General features: G+C 44.9%; 1 protein-coding gene across 1 annotated transcript in view; it reads right to left on the bottom strand.

Moving 5' to 3' along the window:
- Positions 1–20,113, bottom strand: part of VRK2 (VRK serine/threonine kinase 2) — a 370,448-nt gene that overhangs the window by 265,512 nt on the left and 84,823 nt on the right. Inside the window, exon 4 of the mRNA XM_085612369.1 lies at positions 14,117–14,186. Within this exon, the coding sequence (XP_085468495.1) occupies positions 14,117–14,186 (70 nt within the window). The remainder of the gene's footprint in view (positions 1–14,116; positions 14,187–20,113) is intronic.

Consider the following 20,113-nt stretch of genomic DNA (forward strand, 5'->3'; position numbering starts at 1 on the left):
TTGAGGACTTCCCCCTCTTACTTCGGGAAATCCCAAGCACCCCTGGCATGCTGCCTGAAAAAGTCACAGACACAACTCCACTTTTGTCATCTGACACTCCAGTTAACCTGGTTATCCAATCTCCCCCCTCGAATATAAATAAGAAGAGCAAGCCAAAGCAAAGTGTTGTGGTGGAGATGCACATGCCTCCACCTAGCAAACGCAGTAGGAAGTCCATGGGGGGGCGGGGGAAAACCAAACTATCTCACCTAGATTTTGGCAAAAAACATAAAAATGCACTCCAATCTGGGAAGGACAATGAGACTGCGCCTATCGCTGTCCCCCCCAAAGATCCAAGCCCCAACACAGCTGCTATTAACAGCGATCCAGTGGCCAACACATCCAACACAAACCCCCCTCTCACATCTATAGGGAGTATAGAATTCTTATTTCGTTCCCTCTTGCAGCCTATTAGTGACAGCCTGAAAAAGGTTGAGATAAGGCTGACTATACTAGAGACATCCCTAAATACCTTAGTTAGTAAGCAATCCAAGAATGTGGGACCTTATCTCCCTGTAGGAAACGCCCCTAAAACAGGAGCTTTACAGGGTACCAACATAGTCCCCTCCCGGGGTGCTCCTACTGCTCCCCCCCTGCTGCAACTAATGGCTATTCCAGTCCAGCCACCGCGTAATAATCCAACTTATAGGCCTTTACAACCAACAGACTCTGCCCCCCAAAGCTCTTAGACAGGGACCAATGATGGCCTCCCCGAAGCTGGAAGCACCCTCCTTCTTCCCCCGGGGCGACCAGTCCCAAGACCACGGAGACCAGATCTGCCGCCAGAAGCTAATAATCTAACGGTGGTGTTAGCAGGTGCTCCTCAACTAAGAACTGGCGAAAATGAAGATTACCAATCCCTAAAGAAAAAGGTGATCAAGTGGCTAAATTGGAACCGACCCTTACCATCTCATTTTAACAACGAGATTATTATGGTTAGAAGGGTCCCTTGGCTAGGGAAGACCAGAAAAACAATAATAGGGGACTGCATTCTGGTAACTTTTAAAGATCCGGGCACCGTTTTGCATATTTGTGAAGGAGTAAATCGTTCATTGGATTCCACCATCCAGACCCGCCCAGTATCCTTTTTCTTCCCTCCTATTCGCATGCACTATGCTCCTCTGCATGACGAATGGATAAGGGTGGAACGTAGACGCGGACACAAAGCTTATGCACAGCACCCTAACTTCCAAGTGCCTGATACACCCTATTTCCACTTCAATCGTTTTAACTGCTTGAACAGCTTGGATGGGGTTGACTGACTCTCTGCTCAAAGCCCAGTGACTCTGGATAATGGCACCGACGGATTTCCTGATCCATCTCCCCCGATCGCTGGTAAAATTCCTGGTCTATTGAATGTCACGGTGACCCCGGACAATGGCTCTTACAGACCCTCTGATCCACTCGCCCGTAGTGCTGGCAATGTTACTGAACTATTAAATGGTCCAGAGCTCCTGGATAATGGCCCCTGCAGTCTCCCTGAGCCATCTGCCCCCACCGTCGGTAATGTCCCAGAACTATTGATCGAAGCGGCACCTGTAACCATCTCCTCCAACCCTTCTGGCACGGCAACTGACACCTCCGAACACCTAAGGCTAATCTGCTGGAATGTTGCTGGACTGGCCAACAAACTGGGTGACCCGGACTGGGTAAATTACATCGAGACTGGAGATGTATGTATGTTCCAGGAAACCTGGGCTAGAGAGAATTATGGTCATCAAGGCTACATGTCCTTTTCCATCCCAGCTAGGTGGGAAGGCAAGGGCCGTCCGTCAGGGGGGCTGACGATCTGGGTTGCATCTCATCTAGGCTGCACGGCAACACGGCTGCCGGCTAACTCAGAAGACATTCTTGTGGTTTCATTATCCTGGCCTAACCAAGCCAAACTTGTGTTAATTAACATCTATTCTAGGCCAGTGGGAATTGCAAAGGAATCACCGACCATAGATGAACTCACGAACTTTATATCTGAACTACCGAGTGATTCATTTTATGTGGTGGGAGGGGATTTTAATTCTCATTTTGAGCCACTTCCTGGTCTTTCGGAGGGGTTCTCATCGGAAGAAGAGGCCAGATGGGCAGTCCCCCCAGTGGAAGCTCCCCCCCCAAAAGCTTGGACCCCACTTGCATTACAAATCACAGCTCTAACCCTAAAGTTCGGAATCAGAGCCTGTAACGGGCGAATGAAATCAGATATACCCAGTAAAACCACCTACAACAGACTGGGAAGAGAGTCCCGCTTGGATTATGTCCTGGCCCAAATAGTGAAGTGGCCGACCATTCAGGATTTTAGGGTTATGGAACGGTCAGATAGCGACCATAATGCGCTCGAGCTCGACCTGGTCACCCCTGGCCCTCAAGCTCCTGTGACCAATGTAGAAGGGAACAAACCTGCGCTTCTCCTGGAAAATAGTAGGAGAAGAATCAGGTGGGAGCACTTGGTTACAAGTAAGAACAAACTCCCCATGCTCTATGACGGGATAACTCCCATCTTGGAAACTGTGGGGAGTTTGGACAACGAGGCAAGCAATAATGATTCCCGGGCTAAATTGTACAAGGCTCATGAGGACCTTATAAAGGCTGCGGCCCCTCATCTCTCTAGTAGCTCACGAAAACCTAGACAGGGGCGACAAGGCAAAACAACATGGTATAGTCCGGCATGCAGAAGGGCAAAAGCAGAACTCCTCAGACTTATTAAGGAGGGACTAGGGGGGGGTAGCCTAAGACAAAGCAGGCGGGCTTACAAGAAACTAGTTACCCACGCTAAGGCCGAGTGGGAGGAAAATCAGTGGGAAGAACTTAGCAAGGCCCTAGCGACCCAAAACCAACGTCTGTTCTGGAGGATAGTGAATGGGGGGGTCGGGGCATCTTCAATCGGCAATAGAGCCCAATATTGCCCCAGGGGTGTGGCAGGCTCACTTTCAGTCTCTTTACAGTTCTGAGCCGGGAGAATCTCCTACTGTCACCGAGGTTGGTTGGCCAGGCTATGAAGGAGAGCTGATAACGCTGGGTGAGGTCACCGCTGCCATCTCAGGTCTTGCTTCTGGAAAGGCGCCAGGACTGGATGGCTTACCTGGGGATATGTTCAAACAGGAGCCCATTGTATGGGCCCCCTACCTTACTGCCCTTTTCAATGGAGTTCTAAGCGGCATGGAAATCCCTGGTACTTGGCTGGGGGCAGAGGTGGTCCCTATCTTTAAAAAGGGCTCGCCTCTCCTCCCGGCCAACTACAGACCCATCAGCTTAATCGACGTAGCACAGAAGCTGTTTGGCAGGGTTTTGCTGAATCGCCTCCAGGATTGGATGGAAGAGGTGGGTGCCCTTAGTCCCTATCAGGCGGGATTTAGGAAGGGGGTATCCACAGTGGACCAGGCTTTTAGGTTGAATCTCATCTATTGGAGGGCAGCAATATTCGAGGGCGGCAGTCTGTACACAATTTTTGTGGACTTACGGGCCGCCTTCGATCTGGTGCCCAGGGGAAAACTCTGGAGCGTCTTGGCAGAGATGGGCGTCCCCCCGGACATCCTAGTAATCTTACAGAGGCTTCACCATAATAATTATGCCCGAGTGAGGTGTGGGAGGTCGGGGGAATTGACCGATAGATTCCCCGTTGACCGAGGGGTAAGGCAGGGTTGTGTGTTGGCACCGACCCTGTTTTGCCTCTTCGTCAACGGGGTAATCGCCCACCTAAATGCCACCGATTATACTGACGCCCCCAAACTTAATGGCAGCAGGGTGCCCGCAATCATGTTTGCGGACGACACCCTGCTGCTATCTAAAACCCCCATGGGGATACAGAGGATCCTTGATTCATTTGTAGCCTTCTGTACGGACAGAGGGCTAGAAATCAATGCGGCCAAAACTAAATTCATGGTTTTAAATCCGAGCCAAAAATTGCGGCCGAATCCGCAATTGGGAGTAGCACGGCTAGAGAGGGTTGTCACCTTTGAATATCTAGGTGTGACTCTCAATGAAACCAGGACTTGGGGATCCCACCAGATTAGGGCGAACCTCAAACTTACACAAATTACTGGGGGTATCGCCCGGATGATGACCGGCTCCTCATACCGCCCGCTGGGGGCCCTAATTCAGATATACAAGGCCCAGGCCAGGGGAGCGATCATGTATGGGGCGGAACTGTGGGGACACACACCATGCCATAGCCTGTCATTAATAGAAAACAAGTTTATAAGACAGATAACCGCGCTTCCCCCCAGTACCCCGCTCCTCCCCTTGAGGCTTGACCTCGGTCTATGACCATTATCTGATGAAATAAGCCTGAGACCAATAGCCTTCTGGCGTAGGTTGTGGAGCAGTAATGATCTTGCAGCATACAGGGCGGAACTGGCAGAATTATTGAACCACCCAAAAGCGCTCCGTATCCCTTGGGTCAAAAACATCCAATCCACCTGCATGGAACTAGGGCTCCCCGACTTATGGACTGACCCTGCGAATGCCGCACTGAATATCTCTAAAAGGTCCCTGACTAACGTATACCACGAACGCAAATTAGCTAGGGCCCGAGTTACCCAGGCAGAAGGGTCTCTATCCTCTGTGTTTTTGCAAAGCAAGGACCTTTATAGGTTTGAGAGGGTATTGGATCCTATCTTTCCGGTACTTGCTAGGAAGCTGTTTCTCCAATGGAGATACGGCTCATTGCCCTTTCGGTCCTTTACAAGTACTTGGTCATCGCCCCCCACTACGACGCAGTGCCCGGCTTGTGATGCCTTGGAGGAAACCGATTTACACGTGGCCTTCTTCTGCCCAGCCTACAGGGCAGCGCGGAAATACTGGCTTCTTCCCTTGATTAGGAATATGGGCGGCAGGGAATATGCTCCAATGTATAGGATTTTAAAATCTGATCTCTCTGGTCCAACTGTCCTCGCATTATCTAAATTTCTTACTAATGTTTGGCATACGCGCAACCGCATTTTAAAGGTGTTGGGTCCCCCTTAAAATTTTAGATGCACAGTTTTTATTGTATTTTTAACATATGTACTTCCAATGTTTTAATGTTTGGATTTATTGTGATTGTATATGTGTATTGTTTTTCTTTTATGGCCAAATGGCCGAAATAAAGATTGGAAAGTAAGGTTAGTAAGGAAATGTTAAAAGAATTTCCAAATGTTTTCAGCAATGTTCTAGGTAATTTTAAAGGATTTGAACACAAAATCATTATCAAACAAGATGCATCTCCTAAGATACATAAATGCCGGAATATTCCTATTTTGGTAAGAGATGAGGTTAGTAAGGAATTTGATCCCTTTTCTTACATGAGTCACCCCTAAGGTAGGCCCAAGGTACCCCTGTGGGCAGGGTGCAGTGTATGTGAAAGGTAGGACATGTGTGTATCATGTCCTGATAGTGAACTATAGTGAATTTTGTTTTTCACTATTGAAAGGCTATCTGTCCCATAAGATAGAATGGGAGTTTATTTATAACATCTTATAAATATAACTTCCCTTTGGGCCAAGATCAGAAGGAGAAGTTTAGTATGCCTGAACTCAGGATATAAAGATGCATCTTTTAGTAAGGATGATTTTTACATTCTGTGCTTGAAAATACCACTTTTAGAAAGTAGGTCTTTTCTTGCTTAGCCATCCTGTGTGCTTCTGCTGGTTTGTGGATTGACTGTCTGGCTTTGGAGAGACAGGGGCTGGGGATGAGCATTCACTGTAGACAGCCACGGGGGGGTTGAGGTGTGTCCTGCCTTTTCTGGATGAGTCAGGGCTGGGCTGAATAGACCTGGGCTGCATTTAGAGTAGGGGGAGGAGATTTCCTTACATCTGAATGGGCCTGGTCTGCCTTGCACAATGGTGTCTTCACCTCCTGCCGGTAGGCTGGACCAGAGAGGACAGAACTGGTTTTGACTGAGCACAGAGCCTCTCTGCTACCAGAGACAAAGGAAAATTATGTGTAATTATTGGGGCCCGGAACTTTAGAATACTTCTGGACTCAACAGGAACCTCTGCCAAGAAGAAGAGCTAGGAAAGCTGAAGGAGAAGTACTGCCCCTTTGCGGAGTGCTATTTGGGGTTGGCCTACAGTAGCTCTTTCTGGCAAGGAGAGGATAAAGACTTTGCTGTGTGCTGTGTCTCCTGCTTGAAGAAGATCTCCAAGGGAAAGTAGAGCTTGCCTCCTGTTCTGAAGTCTCAGGGACCCAAAACCTTGACCGACAGCTCCCCTGAACTTCCTTACTGGGAGTTCTAACCTGCCAATAGGTGCCTGTTGCTGAGCTGGGCCTCTGGAGGTTGTTCTTGCTGCTGGGAGCTGGAAAAGAGATGCAACTACGAGAAGCGCAACACATCTGTACCCGTTTCCGACACATCACTGCCGTGCGGGAAGAATTTCCACGCATCGCCATCGATCCGCTGAGGAAACCGACGCAACGCCTGCCCACGGCTGGAGAAGTCACCGCACGCCGAATCCCGTGCACCAATATCCGAAGTCCGAGATCACCGCACCGATTCTGACGCAGGCCCTGTTGTGCGGCTGCAAAACAAACGCATGATGGGACCGCGACTGGAGAGATCAACACAGCACCACTGCTGCTGCCGCCTTGAGACCCGAAGCATTCCCGATCTCCATGCATCGCACCAGGGTGCCAAGTCTGCATCAACGCTGGGGCTGCAGTAATAAACCGAAGCATCACCTCAATGCTCAGTAATAAACCGACGCATCACCTCCCCTTCAGTAAAGAACCAACGTATCACCTCCCCTGCGTGGCAGTAAGGAACCGACGCATAACCTCCCCTGGAGTAAGGAACCAACACATCTCCTTCCCTGGGCTTAAGGAACCGGTGCATCACCTTCCCTGCAGCGGTTTTAGTTTATGATTGTGACGCATCCAAGCTACTTTGTGTTAAAAGTGTTGCATCTATAGTTTGTTATGGACAGAACTGTTTTTACCTTCTAAGGATTACATTTTTGATTACTATATTGTGGATTTTTGTTGTTTTGGTCTAGTTTGGTTTAGATAAAGATCACATATTTTTCTAAACTGGTGTGGTGTCCATTTGTAGTATTTTCACTGTATTACTGTATGTGTGCACAAATGCTTTACACACTACCTCTGCGATAAGCCTATCTGCTCATGCCAAGCTACCAAGGGGGTGAGCAGGGGTTATTTTAGAAGTGTATCCCCCTTTCCTTGATTAGGGAAAAGGATTCCAACTGGGACAAAGGTGCAAACCATTACCAATTACAGACCCCCATTTCTAACACCAACTTTAAAACATTCAGCAGAAATCAAAGTCAAATGTGAGTTAAGAAAAGAGGGATGTAAAGATGCAGAAAATATTCCAGGTCTCCTACGTTTACCATTACTTAGTAAACAGGCATTGAACAAGAGACTATGTTGACATTTGCATAAGGAACTGTGTTAAGCTTTCACTTGACCTTGAGCATCTTTGATTTTTCATGCAGAAAGATTTAAAAGTGGGCAAACAATATGATGAGGTTGCCGGGACAGGAAAACTAATACTGGGGTGAAAAAGTAGTTGAAAGCAGCAGATATGTGAGGATACGTTTGTTACAACTGTACATTATAGTCCAAGCTCTACGTTAGCTGGAGGCCACTACTGGTTTAGTATGTGCCAATCTAAATGCCACGTCTAGAGTATTATATTTGGTCCGATGCTGGATATCACCTCTAGGGTATGGTTTCCAGTTCTGGGGTACTTATCTAAAATCTTGCACGTCTTGCATTCAGTTTGGGAGCTCAACACTGGTGTATTGTGCAATTATGAGGACACTGATATTTATGACATTCACACAGCACATTCCTGCACAAAGTGCACTTCTCTGCCAGCGCCTCTAGATGCTGTGTTCATTTTTGGAGGTAAACTCCGGTGGAGTCTGCCATGTTCCAGAGTCCTCATTTGTAATATGCCCATTTTGAGACACCAGCTGCAGCACTGGTATACATCAGCAACGAAATACTAAGGTATGCGGACGAGCTATGTTACTAGATTGGGCAACACAGAGGAGCTATTCACAGGTAGCAGGATGGTTGTAAGAAGGAGCCACACATGCCATTACCATGCATGCCTTTACAACGTGTCCATGACAACGCATACGCCTTTACCACGCAAAATATTACCACGCATATGCCTTTACCATGCATGACTTTACAACGAAAATGTATTTCGCAGGAAAGTATAAAGTCTTGTATGACCTCACATATTACATCACTCATGACATGGTCAAGGACATCACTGATGACATCTCAAATGACATCACTGATGACATCCTCCCGTGAATGTGTTTCGTAAACATTTCTGAGCCTTACAGATATATCAGTTATGCCAAGCGTCTCCTGAAGTAGGGGATGTCCCCCTGTGCACAGCGTGGGACCCTTACGGGTTTGATGATTCAATGATCAGTACATCGTAGTTTGATGTATGGTGAAAAATAGTCAAAGACTATGTTTTGATAGTTGATCTGCTGATATTTAATTAATCATATCACAAAAGATTAATCCATGGGTATTCAAAACATCAATCCATGGTTAAGGTGAACCTTGCCCAATGCATTTCGGTTCGTACTAGACTTGGGAACTTGGAAAAACACTGACTGCATGTCGTTAAACACATGTCCCCTGACGAAGGTCTAGTACGGACCGAAATGCATTGGGCAAGGTTCACCTTAACCATGGATTGATGTTTTGAATACCCATGGATTAATCTTTTGTGATATGATTAATTAAATATCAGCAGATCAACAATCAAAACATAGTCTTTGACTATTTTTCACCATACATCAAACTACGATGTACTGATCATTGAATCATCAAACCCGTAAGGGTCCCACGCTGTGCACAGGGGAACGTCCCCTACTTCAGGAGACGCTTGGCATAACTGAATTCATTTACACTCTAGACCAGAGAGTGAAACCCCAGTAGCACGCCACAGCCGATCAAAACGAACAACAAGGATAGTGCACATATCAACCCCCTTTCTCATTATTTGGCTTACAGATTTATACAAAGCTACAGCATAATTTAAATTACTATTCTTTCTGTACTAGTAATTAACCATATCATTTGTAACATATCTCCTCCGAGTGGCTGTCTGTATCAGTGTGTGAGTGGGTGTGTGAGTGGCTGTATAGGTGAATTAGTGGCTGTATGAGTGGCTGAATAGGTGTGTGGGTGGCTCTCTGAGTGGCTGTGAGAGTGGTTGTAGGGGTGAGTGGCTGTATGGGTGAGGGAGTGGCTCTGAGTGAGTGAGTAGCAATTTCAGTGTGTGTATGGGTGAGTGGCTATATTGGAGAGTGAATGTTTGCGCAAGTGGCTGTAAGGGCGAGTGAGTGGGTGTGTGAATGTTTGTATGGATGTGTGAATGGGTATGTTAGTGGTTCTGTGATTGGTTATATGGGTGAGTGAGTGGCTGTGTCAGATGTTGTTTGGGTAAGTGAGTGGGTGTGTGAGTACCTGTATAGGTGAGCGACTGCCTGTATGTGTGTGGGTGAGCAAATACCTGTATGGATGAGCAAGGGGCTGTGTGAGTTTCTGTATGGGTGATTTAGTGGTTGTGTGAGTGGTTGTATGATTGAGTGGATGTGCGAGTGGCTCTATGGATCAGTGAGTGGGCTGTGAGTGCTTGTGTGGGTCTATGAATGGGTTTATATATATGTGAATAGTTAGCCAAGGTAACTATAACTGCTGAATTTCACTGGTTTTGTATGAGTGAAATCTGAGCCTAACTATAACATCCTTGTAGCCTTTGTTTTTTTTCAGTGAATTTCTATGTTTTAAAAAAATTGTATTTCTCAACTGTAACCTGTAATCTTTTAGAATGGGTGTGTGATTGACTGCATAGGTCGATGAGTGGCTTAGCATGTCTGTGAGTGGATGTGTGAGTGGCGCTAAGGATTTTAGGCATTTGCATACTTAGGGTATTTAAAAGGGAAAACCATGGACTCTGCTCTCTCCAGGAGACAAAAAAGAAACCACTCGTCAGAGTCACTACAAATCAGATTGTGCTCAATTAGATCAACAATGCATTCACCTCCATTAAGGATTTCAGATTGTTTTCCAACGTGGAATACAAGAGGAAATGCATTTGGTTTGCCTTTGCCAAGTCTAAGAAGTTATGATCGTTTGTGCTTTGCTGAAGTGGAGCTTCAACTGGGGCACCTGCTATGTTTATATTTGTAAGTGCTTCCTGTTGAGGTTTAACTTCTGTGAAATGAGCACCAGGGCCAGACTCGAACCTCCTTTTTTCCCCAGAAGAGTCCCCAGTTTTGCCAAAAAGGTCTACCCAGCTGCAGAACTTTCATCTTTTTAAAATGTAAGTGCTACCTTGTTAGGTAAATATCTCATGCATATTTTGCACTACAGCTGTGTAAAGGACCACAGGGTAATGTTTCCAGTGACCTTGTGTGCATGTAATTTTGGCACTATGATTGTTCAAGCGTCTTCATCCACGAATCTATGATAACGTGAATTCACATCAAGAGAAGATGACGAGACTACAAAGACGTGAATCTCCACCAAACAGGGGTACTTCCCTTAACTAAATGACATAAGAGCTTCTTTGTTTGGTGGAGATGTCCTCGTATTCCACTTCATCAATAATGCGTCACCACAATCGGCTGCAAACAAGCTCCAGGGCATTTTGTTAAGCTGTCCACCAATGTGAGAAAGGGAGAAGATCTTTGCATACTACTTACCACCCGGGGTGAGGTTAAAATTGAATGGGGGCTCCCTCCCGAAACGAGTTCGGCCCTATAGACCCCATCACCCAAGGCCAGACCTTAATGTAATGGGGAGCGGATCCACGTAGCCACCCCCTTCCCCGGGGCTGGCCACATCTCCCTGGGTGCCCTTGTCCCACCCAGGGCACCCAGTGTGCATGTTGGTGCCTCCTGCAGGAGCCGGCATTGCTCTCGCACACAGGGAGCTTCTGGAAATGTAGCTCCCTGCGTGCAAGAGCAATACTTTCACCTCTTTCCCTGCCTGCATGTCTGTGGTCAGGGTAAGAAGAAACCTCCGCTTCCAACATGCAGGAGTGGTTTGACAGCTCCTTCTTGCTGGAAGCAGAGTGTTTGCTTTTGCTTGGTAGGGGCTGGGAGCTCCCGCCAAGCAAAAGCAAACCGCTATCTCCCCAGGGTGGACACCTCGGGAGATAGCAGAAGCTGGCCCTGGGGCGTGGCAATCCCCAGGGCAATATATGGCTCCAGGAGGGAGGCCACGCGTCCCCCTTCCTTTGTTTTGCACGGGCCGGCCCTGAGGAGGTGGCACATGGGGCCGTATACGGTCCGAGAGGGGGGCCGTATACAGTCCGGGAGGGGGGGGGGGCGCGGTTCTCCCACCCTCTTTTAAAAAAAGAGTAATTGCCCTGGGGAGGTGGTTATCCCCGGACCGGGGGTCCACGCACACCCCCTTTTTAATGTTTATTGTAGCCCCAGGGAGGAGGTGGTCTCCGGAGGGGTCCTCAAGGCCCCCTGATTATTAGTAACATGAGCCCAGGGGAGGTACTGGTCCACAGGGCATAAATAAGCCCATGGAAGTGGGACATGTGCGCCCACCTCTTTTATACATATCTGCATGCCCTTGTGACCTGGCCCACCAAGGGGCGACATTAAAAACAAACATGGGAGACCAAGCTTTTTTTTTATGCCGATATTCTCGTGTATACTCAAATTTTGCCAAGATTTTTTAAAATGCTTATTTGCCCTGCCGGGGCCCCTGTGGGACACCAGGACCAAGGCTAGGGGTTATGGTATTCATACCCTACCCCTTTATCTTTTTATTTGAGTTTTTGGGGGGGACTCGGCTGAAGCCAAGTTCCAAGATGTCTGCCAACACTTTCTGGTTGAAGTGTTGGCAGCCAATCATAGCTTTGCAGATCTCTGCCCGAGCTTGTGATCATTTGTGAAAGCTTCACAATCATAAATATACAAATTTGTGTTTGTCCTAACTGAAAGCGTGATTTGTGAGCCAAAATCTACCTTTCTGCCAAACTCGGTGTAATTCTGTCCAAAAAATAAACTTGCCACCCAAAAACCCCTAGCCACCCTAAAAATACCTTTGCCACCCAAATACCCTCACCCACCCCAAACCCTAAAAATATACTTGCCAACCAAAATCCCCTACCCACTCTACACCCTAAAAAAATGATTGCCACTCAAATACCCTTATCCACCCCAAACCCTAAAAATACCCTTGCTATCCAAATACCCTCACCCACCCCAAACCCTAAAAATACCATAGTCACGCAAAACCCTCATTCACCCCTAAACCCTAAAAAATCCCTTGCCCTAACATACTACAGACAGACAGACAGATAGAAAGACAAACAGACAGCTATATTACCTAGTGGCAGTCGCCAGTAGGCAGTTATAGTTAGAACCATATTTCCATAGGAAAAGCATTTTTGAACCCGATCTGATGAATCCTGAAGAATCTTCACAGAATTTTCCCCAAATATAGTGCCCTGGTGATTTTTGTTGGAACAAGTATTTTGACCTGGCAGAAGCCAGACTTGATGGGGATGCTTTTAGGAAGCTTACCCACTTCACAGATACCCTTAACCACTGTGAGGTTATAATCACTAGTAACTACATGCATAGCACTTGATATGTTGGACATGGTTACCTTAGCACTGCATGGAGAGACTGGACTAATACAGAATTGGACAGCCTGTCAGAAACAAGGCTACAAAGAAAAGTCAAGTTGGCTTCAAGGACCTATTATCTCCCGTGACATACACTGTGTCATTTACAGACCTAACCAATGCCTAGGATCATTCTAGGTCCACTGCGGAAAAAAAAAGTTTGTTAACCTTTTGTTTAATTTTATTTTCTTAGTTCTACTTTTTTGTATAGTGGGAAGTGACTTTCCGGATGCAATTCATACAGTTATGCAATATCCACTTGAACAGTGTTCAACACAATACTTTAATAGGGTCTAATAATCTTGTTCATAAATAAAGGTGGTTAGAACAACTTAGGTTTTATGCACTTGATGTCAAACAACCCAGAAAAAACACTCACTAAAAACCCTACTTCTAAGGACAGATTAACATATTTGTAACTTTAGTAGTGTTAATGAAAGAATGGTTCGGAGTGCTCACATTTTACAATAAGGAAGGGGAAGCAAATGAAAGTAGTAACCCATCTCGGAGGGCCTACACATTTCACAACACCCATTTCAAAATCCAATGACGTATAGTTATGCAATATTCTCGTGAAGCCCAATACACAAATCGTCTGTGCCATCTACCAAGAGTAGGCGACAGACCGCCCCACACCACTCCATTATTTAGAATGTACCACCAAAGCCTCCACCCACACCCTCACAACCCATACCTAGCTCACAAGATCCAGGCTCTCCTATACTGAACAAAAAAGAATTTGCACCATTCTGAAATACTTGCAAGTCATAGGTCTATTAATTACCAAGTGTGTAAGACATAGGTCTGCACCAAGGCACCTAAAGGGCAAAGCAAAGCCCTTTACCACCTTAATTTAGTGCTAGACCGAGGACTGCAATAACAATACCAAGATTTGGGTTTGCTTCACGATCTTCGAGTAAAGACATGAGAACTGGGGAGAACGTGCCATTACTTGCCTTATTTTAAGAAAGAAATTATAGTATCACTGTTTTCTTTTACAACAAGAAGCTCCTAATCCATGCAACCACATGTGGCTCCTCGCATTTTCAGAGTGCTTCCTTGGGGGTGCTGGGCTCAGCAATCACACTTCCTGAAAATGATGTGGTGGACCGCACATGACCTCTCTTGTGGAATTCCCCAAAGATGAGGGGAGGAGATTCTCAGAGTTGGCAGAGTAAGCCAAAGATACAGAATGTTCCTATCCTATCTATATATCCACTTGGGTCTCTGGTTCTGCCCACAGCAACAGCAGGGCCAGTTCTACAGCAAATAGATTCTAGATGGCCATGTAGAGCTGCATGAGCACAGGCTAGTCAGATTAAAAAGTGGCCCATTTATCTGGAAATTGAGAGTCAACACAAGACTTTGTTTAGGCACAAGTAAACGTTTGCATCAACCCTGTTCCACGCATGCAATGGGTAATTTATTTCACATAAATAAATCGATGGAGTTACTTACTGTCTCCTGATTTTGCAGCACGTTGATAAAACTTTAGCTCCGAAAACAAAGGTCCATTTTCATGATATTCCTGTGAACAGATATGTATTAGCTTTTCGATTTTTTTAAATAATATTTTTATATATAACATACATGCACAATCTTTACAGTTTTTTTGTTTGAATCTGTTTATTGAGATTTTTCATTTTTACAATACAATGACAAAGCAAATGATGGGTAGCACGGTATACAATAGAAGACATAAGGAGGACATATACTGCTGGCAAGATATTGTGATGAGGATGGGATGTTATGTTAATAATACAGTTGAGTTACAGTAGTGAGTAAACACCAGCAAACCCATACAATAGGATAAACAATAGAGCTTAGACCCCAATTAGTGCAAAAAGAACAATTGATGGACGGAATACAGAACACATCAAAACATTCACCCCCAGTCAAGAGATCTGGGTTAAATCCATCATTCTTTTGCTCACCATGCCACCCCAGTTTAGACCTGGCCATATGCAAGTCAATCTTGACCCTGGGCCTCATGGGAACAGTCCAGCCCGAACTGCCAAGCCAGGTCCTCCCTGGACCAGAAACAAGCATCCTAGGACCGGTTTCGGGGTTTCACCCCTCTTCAGCCAGGATAGCTTGATTCCAGTGGCATGGAGAGCACGGGACTCACGTCTGAGCATACCCGTCCCACTCGGGGTGACAAATGCAAAAAGAACAATTAATGAACGGAATGCAGAACAAATCAAAACATTCACCCCCAGTCAAGAGATCTGGGTTAAATCCATCATTCTTTTGCTCACCATGCCACCCCAGTTTAGACCTGGCCATATGCAAATCAGTTTTGACTTTGTGCCTCATGGAAACAGTCCAGCCCGAACTGCCAAGCCAGGTCCTCCCTGGACCGGAAACAAGCATCCTAGGACCGGTTTCGGGGTTTCACCCCTCTTCAGCCAGGATAGCTTGATTCCAGTGGCATGAAGAGCACGGGACTCACGTCTGAGCATACCCGTCCCACTCGGGGTGAAAATGCAAAAAGGTACACATCTGCACTATTAATGAGACGTCTGCATGACAACCCCTGCAATAAAAATGTAGAAGAGGCGTTAAACTTAAGTTAAGTTTTGGTCTTAAGACAAAATCCTATGACAAACTTAAGACAAAATCCTAACTTTACGACTCCTAAATGCCTTCTGTGAATACTGAAAGTCGTAAAGTTAGGATTTTTTCTCCGATTACTTTTGTGAATCAGGCCCGTGTTTTTTATGTAGCCCTTCATACCACACTTCTACTTACTAGGTTTCATATTTTCATTGCAGAAAAAGAAAAATTATACATCTACTGTGTGCATGTATGTATGTATGTATGGGGTACTTCTATAGTGCGCACCTAACACAAAGCAGAGCGCTGTACATGGTCAAAGGCCAGCTTAAAATCAGCGAGCAAAAGGGGAGGAAGTGGAGTTGTGGACTGTTAATGCATTGTGATGTAGTGCTTTCAAAAGAGGTGGGTCTTCAACTCTTTCGTAAATTGAAGCAGCATTGGGGTGGTCCCGATGAATGGGAGGATGTTGTTCTTGATCCTGGGTGCATAGATGGACAGGGACTGCTGTCTTGTTTTTTTTCTTTTTTTACACTTCTTAGTCTGATGGTGTGCCTAGAACTACCAGAGATATTGCATTTATCCGCAAGATAAACAGGCTGGCTGGTTGTGATGGCTTTGCACATGATGTAACTAGTTTTGAAGATAATGCAGGCAGGCAAGGGAGCCAATGGCGTTCCATCAGGGTGGGGTTGATATGATCATATTTCTTCAGACCCTGGATGAGACGTGCTGCAGCATATAGGATGCCCCTAAGGGATACCCGTGTGGTGTTTGTGAGGCCATAGAGTAGGGCATTACCACCATCCAGCTGTGACAGTAGAAGGGCTTGAACAACAGTCCTGAATTTTTCAGGAAGAAATGGTTTGGCTTTCTTTAGAAGAGAGAGCTGGTACCAGCTCATTATTGCATTTTGGCAGTGCATTCCTTGAGGGAACATTTGCTGTCCAGCGTGAATCCAAATGATTTGCCATTCAGTGAGTTGGGATTTGAAACTGTCAAGGTTCATGTCACTGAACCAGATTTGTATTATATCCCGTTTGTTTTCCTTGGCAAATAATAGGAATAATATCTTGTTTGGGTTGACCTTCAGGTAAGCACAGGGCATTCAGGTCTGGATGATGTCCAGGCAGTGTTTTAGGCATTGGATGTCTGAAGCAAAGGAAGGTTGAAGTAGAGTTGAGTATCTTCGGCATATTGGTGAATCTTGATGTGGTTATCAGGGAGTAGAGCACCAAGTGGCTCCATGTAAAGGTTGAAGATGACAGTAGACAGTATGGAACCCTGGAGGGCTTCACATGTGATATGGATCTTTTGTGACCTGGAGGTGTCCATGTGAACAAACTGATGTTGGTTGGAAAAGTAGGCTTAGAACCAGTGAAGGACTTAGTCACATTCTCGAATCGCGAATGGGATTCAATAGCTGACGGTGGGATGGTACACTGTGTCAAAGCAAGCTGAGAAGTCCGGCAATATCAGGAGGCAGGGATCATCTTCACCTGTGGGCAAAAGGGCATAGTCTAAAATGTGTAAGGTGGTAGTCTGTAGCATGATCTGTAGCCAGACTGGTAATGTGCTGTAGATGGTTAGCATTGATATGATCTTGAATTTGAACATAGACTGCTTTTTAATGATCTTGCCAATGATTGATAGGTGATAGCCTGGTAGTTTGCAAGGTCAAGATGGTCTAGTGTAGGTTTCTTTAGGAGTGAGAGGATCTGGCATATCTTGAGACCTTTTGGAAAGATGCTTGATTGAATGAGGCATTGATAATAGTAAGTAGGGGTAAGAGAGCGTCCCCAGAGAGAGCTTTGATGAAGGGCAATTGTAAGCCGTCATCTTCCTAAGAAGTGGCTTTGAGGGACTTCAGTATGTCAGCCAGATAAGGGAGCGGTAGGGCTTTCAAGGCTGACCACTGCAGGATTCTGCTTACCTGGATCGCAATGTGTGCACACATTCATCTTGTTCAACAGCACACGTAACTTACATGTATTTAAGGTATTCGCGTTTGTTAAAGCACATCACACCAAGCAACATATAACAATGAATCATAAGTCCAGTCTTCTCTCTTTTTCTTTTTATTCATAAGGCCTTCATAATAGCTCCCAAAAGCCAACACATGTTCCGTCGCGTCAGGAGTGTTGTCCCACGACTTTCAAGGCTGTACAAGTGAAAAACACATACAAAAGGCCAATGTATGGAATCAAAAAATTAAATAAATATCCATCGTATTAAGTTTAACACCAACGTAAAAACTGTGCATCGTGATAGACAGGTGGACTGAACTCTTCATAGAGTTTATAAAAACACTTCTTTTGAGATAACTCACGGTATTATGAGTGATTGATGATAGCAATGCTGATATTGTGGATTTAAGACTATAACCCAAATGTAGATGGAGAGAAAAAAGGTTTGTCCCATATAGACCAGAATCTTAATCGTTAATATTCAGCATACCAGTGAACGTTCTAGAGAGTGCGCCACACCTAACGTGCCCTTCAGGTCTTAACATGCAAACCGTAAAGTGTACCTGTTTATAATTAGTGCCTAGTGTTCAGCTATCGATTAAAAAATCCATAAATGACACTCAAAAGCACCTTTTCAAGTAATGAAAATTACCTAAATTCTCTGTATTGGCAAACTCCTGGAAATAAAGGAAAATGCGGAGAGAAGTAGAAACAAAAACGCGTGGCAGTTTGAATTGAGGAATCTGGTTATAACATCAACTGTAATCATAGCTAAAAAGAAACACCCGTTACCTACTTAAACTGTGGTGATAATTCCGGACCACAACGGGTTTCAATCTCGACTGTGTCAGTGCGAAAATCCTAATTCTTGTTTTCCAAGACCACGCCAATTTCAAGTATGCTGTAAAAATCATATATATGCCTCTATAAATATCCGTAATGTGTACAAAACTGAATAAAATGATGTGACTAATCACTGAATAGAGTAAGTGAAATGTAAAGGGCTGATAATATCTTATCCCTGTGATCGCGTTAGAAACCATCTTAACATGAGCGAAGCAGAGTGCTACTTACAATTACCGTTAGTGGCTAGGGAACCACTCACACGTACATGTCAATCCACAGAATATTTAACCAAATCCTAGAATCTTAGTTGCTATCACTACAAATTTTAGCCCCAATAACGTCAAGTTAACCGTTATTCTCACTTTCTTACCTATGGATGTATTTGTTACAGTCTGGACACCGCCAAATGAACGCGAAGCAAGCAACCGAGTACAGCAGCATGAATCGTGTCAAAAGCCCGGCTGTCTATAAACCGGAAGATCCAATCACGACGACGTTGGACGTCTCGCGTCATCCAGTTGTAATAAACATAGAAACAAGACTTGATATCTACTCTCTCTCTCAATACTTGCGTATTAGGAACACTACCTCGGCTGCTAGAAACGTTTGTTTATCCCACACGTAAAACATTAGTACTACTTACAATTCTACCGGGTGCCATTTATTTCCTAATTCCCCTTTACTAAGGTGTCTATCAATTATTGGGAACCTCTCTTACTAGTTTATTCCAATGTGAGTTGTCGTTATTCGCGTCCTGCAAATATAACGCCTAAATAGCGGAAATGTGTGTTGTTGCTAATCACTTTATATGTGTCACTTCTATTTCAAATTATGTCCTCAAGTCTCTCCATCAATTGAGGTTATTACAATAGTATATTTATAATTTCTTATTAAACATTTGTATTCAATGACAGATGCATTTGGTTTTTACCAGAGCATAAGTGGAAGGTCATGCATGCAATACAAAAAGACATATGGCATTTATTTTTTCTTTCTTTTTTTGTTCATCTCTCTTTACAGAACGTTCTATAGGCAAATTGTGGCTTGAACATTTAAGTATGGTAAGCTGTGTGACACCAAGACATGCTTGTAATCAAATAATAAATATTGATTGAAATGTCAATGCATGATGGCATAGTTCGTGAGTCATTCGTTCAAATATTCAAACAAACATTCTATCTGCCTAAGAAATAGTGTAGTTCCTGATCGATATTCAAACCACACTCCGTGCTTCTCAATTTCGTAGTGTCAGTTCACTATTGCCACCCCTGGGGTGTCTGTGTATATGGTCTATTCCATAAAAGTCAAAACGTTTGTTGGTAGTCTGTTCTGAGCATGTCAATATGAGCCGCTAAAGGGTATATCATATCCCCATGTCTCACTGCCCGTATGTGTTCTCCAATTCTCTCCGGTAGTGTTCTGATGGTACTGCCAATGTATCTCTTGCTGCATCTACACTCAATTGCATATACAACAAATTTTGTGAGACAATTGATATTTGTTCTAATCTCATATGTTCTGCCACCAGGTCCTTGGAATTCTGTTTTCTTGGGATATGCCCACTTGCATGCCGCACAATGTCCACAGCCAAAGAAACCACAAGTGTGTTGGGTTAACCAGTTCTCCCTAATCTTAGGTGTAGGATAACTCGGGCTTAAAATGTTCTTAAGTGAGAGAACTCGTCTGTAGGAGATGTCTGGTTTATCTGTGATGACGTCCTTAAGGGATCCATCAGCCTTTAGTAAATCCCAGTGTTTGTTCATGCTGCGTTTGAGCACCCCTGACCAGTTGTTATATCCTGTGACCATTCTTATCTTGCCCTCGTCCTTTGTTGTCACTGATCTGTCTTTCAAAGTGTCATTTCTTTTTATTCGATAAATTCTTTGTTCTGCCTTTCTCAATGTCTTTCTGTCATATCCCCGGTTCTTAAATCTCGTAAGGACTCCCTTCTTGCATGTCTCAAAGTCCGTGTCTACACTACAGTTACGCCTAACCCTAACTAATACTCCGTAAGGGATAGAACATATCTGGTGCGGCGGATGTGAACTAGAAGCGTGAAGTAAAGAGTTGCAGGATGTTTCTTTCC

The sequence above is a fragment of the Triturus cristatus genome, chromosome 6 (genome assembly GCF_964204655.1).
Source record: "Triturus cristatus chromosome 6, aTriCri1.1, whole genome shotgun sequence".
In the NCBI taxonomy this organism is placed as follows: Eukaryota; Metazoa; Chordata; class Amphibia; order Caudata; family Salamandridae; genus Triturus; species Triturus cristatus.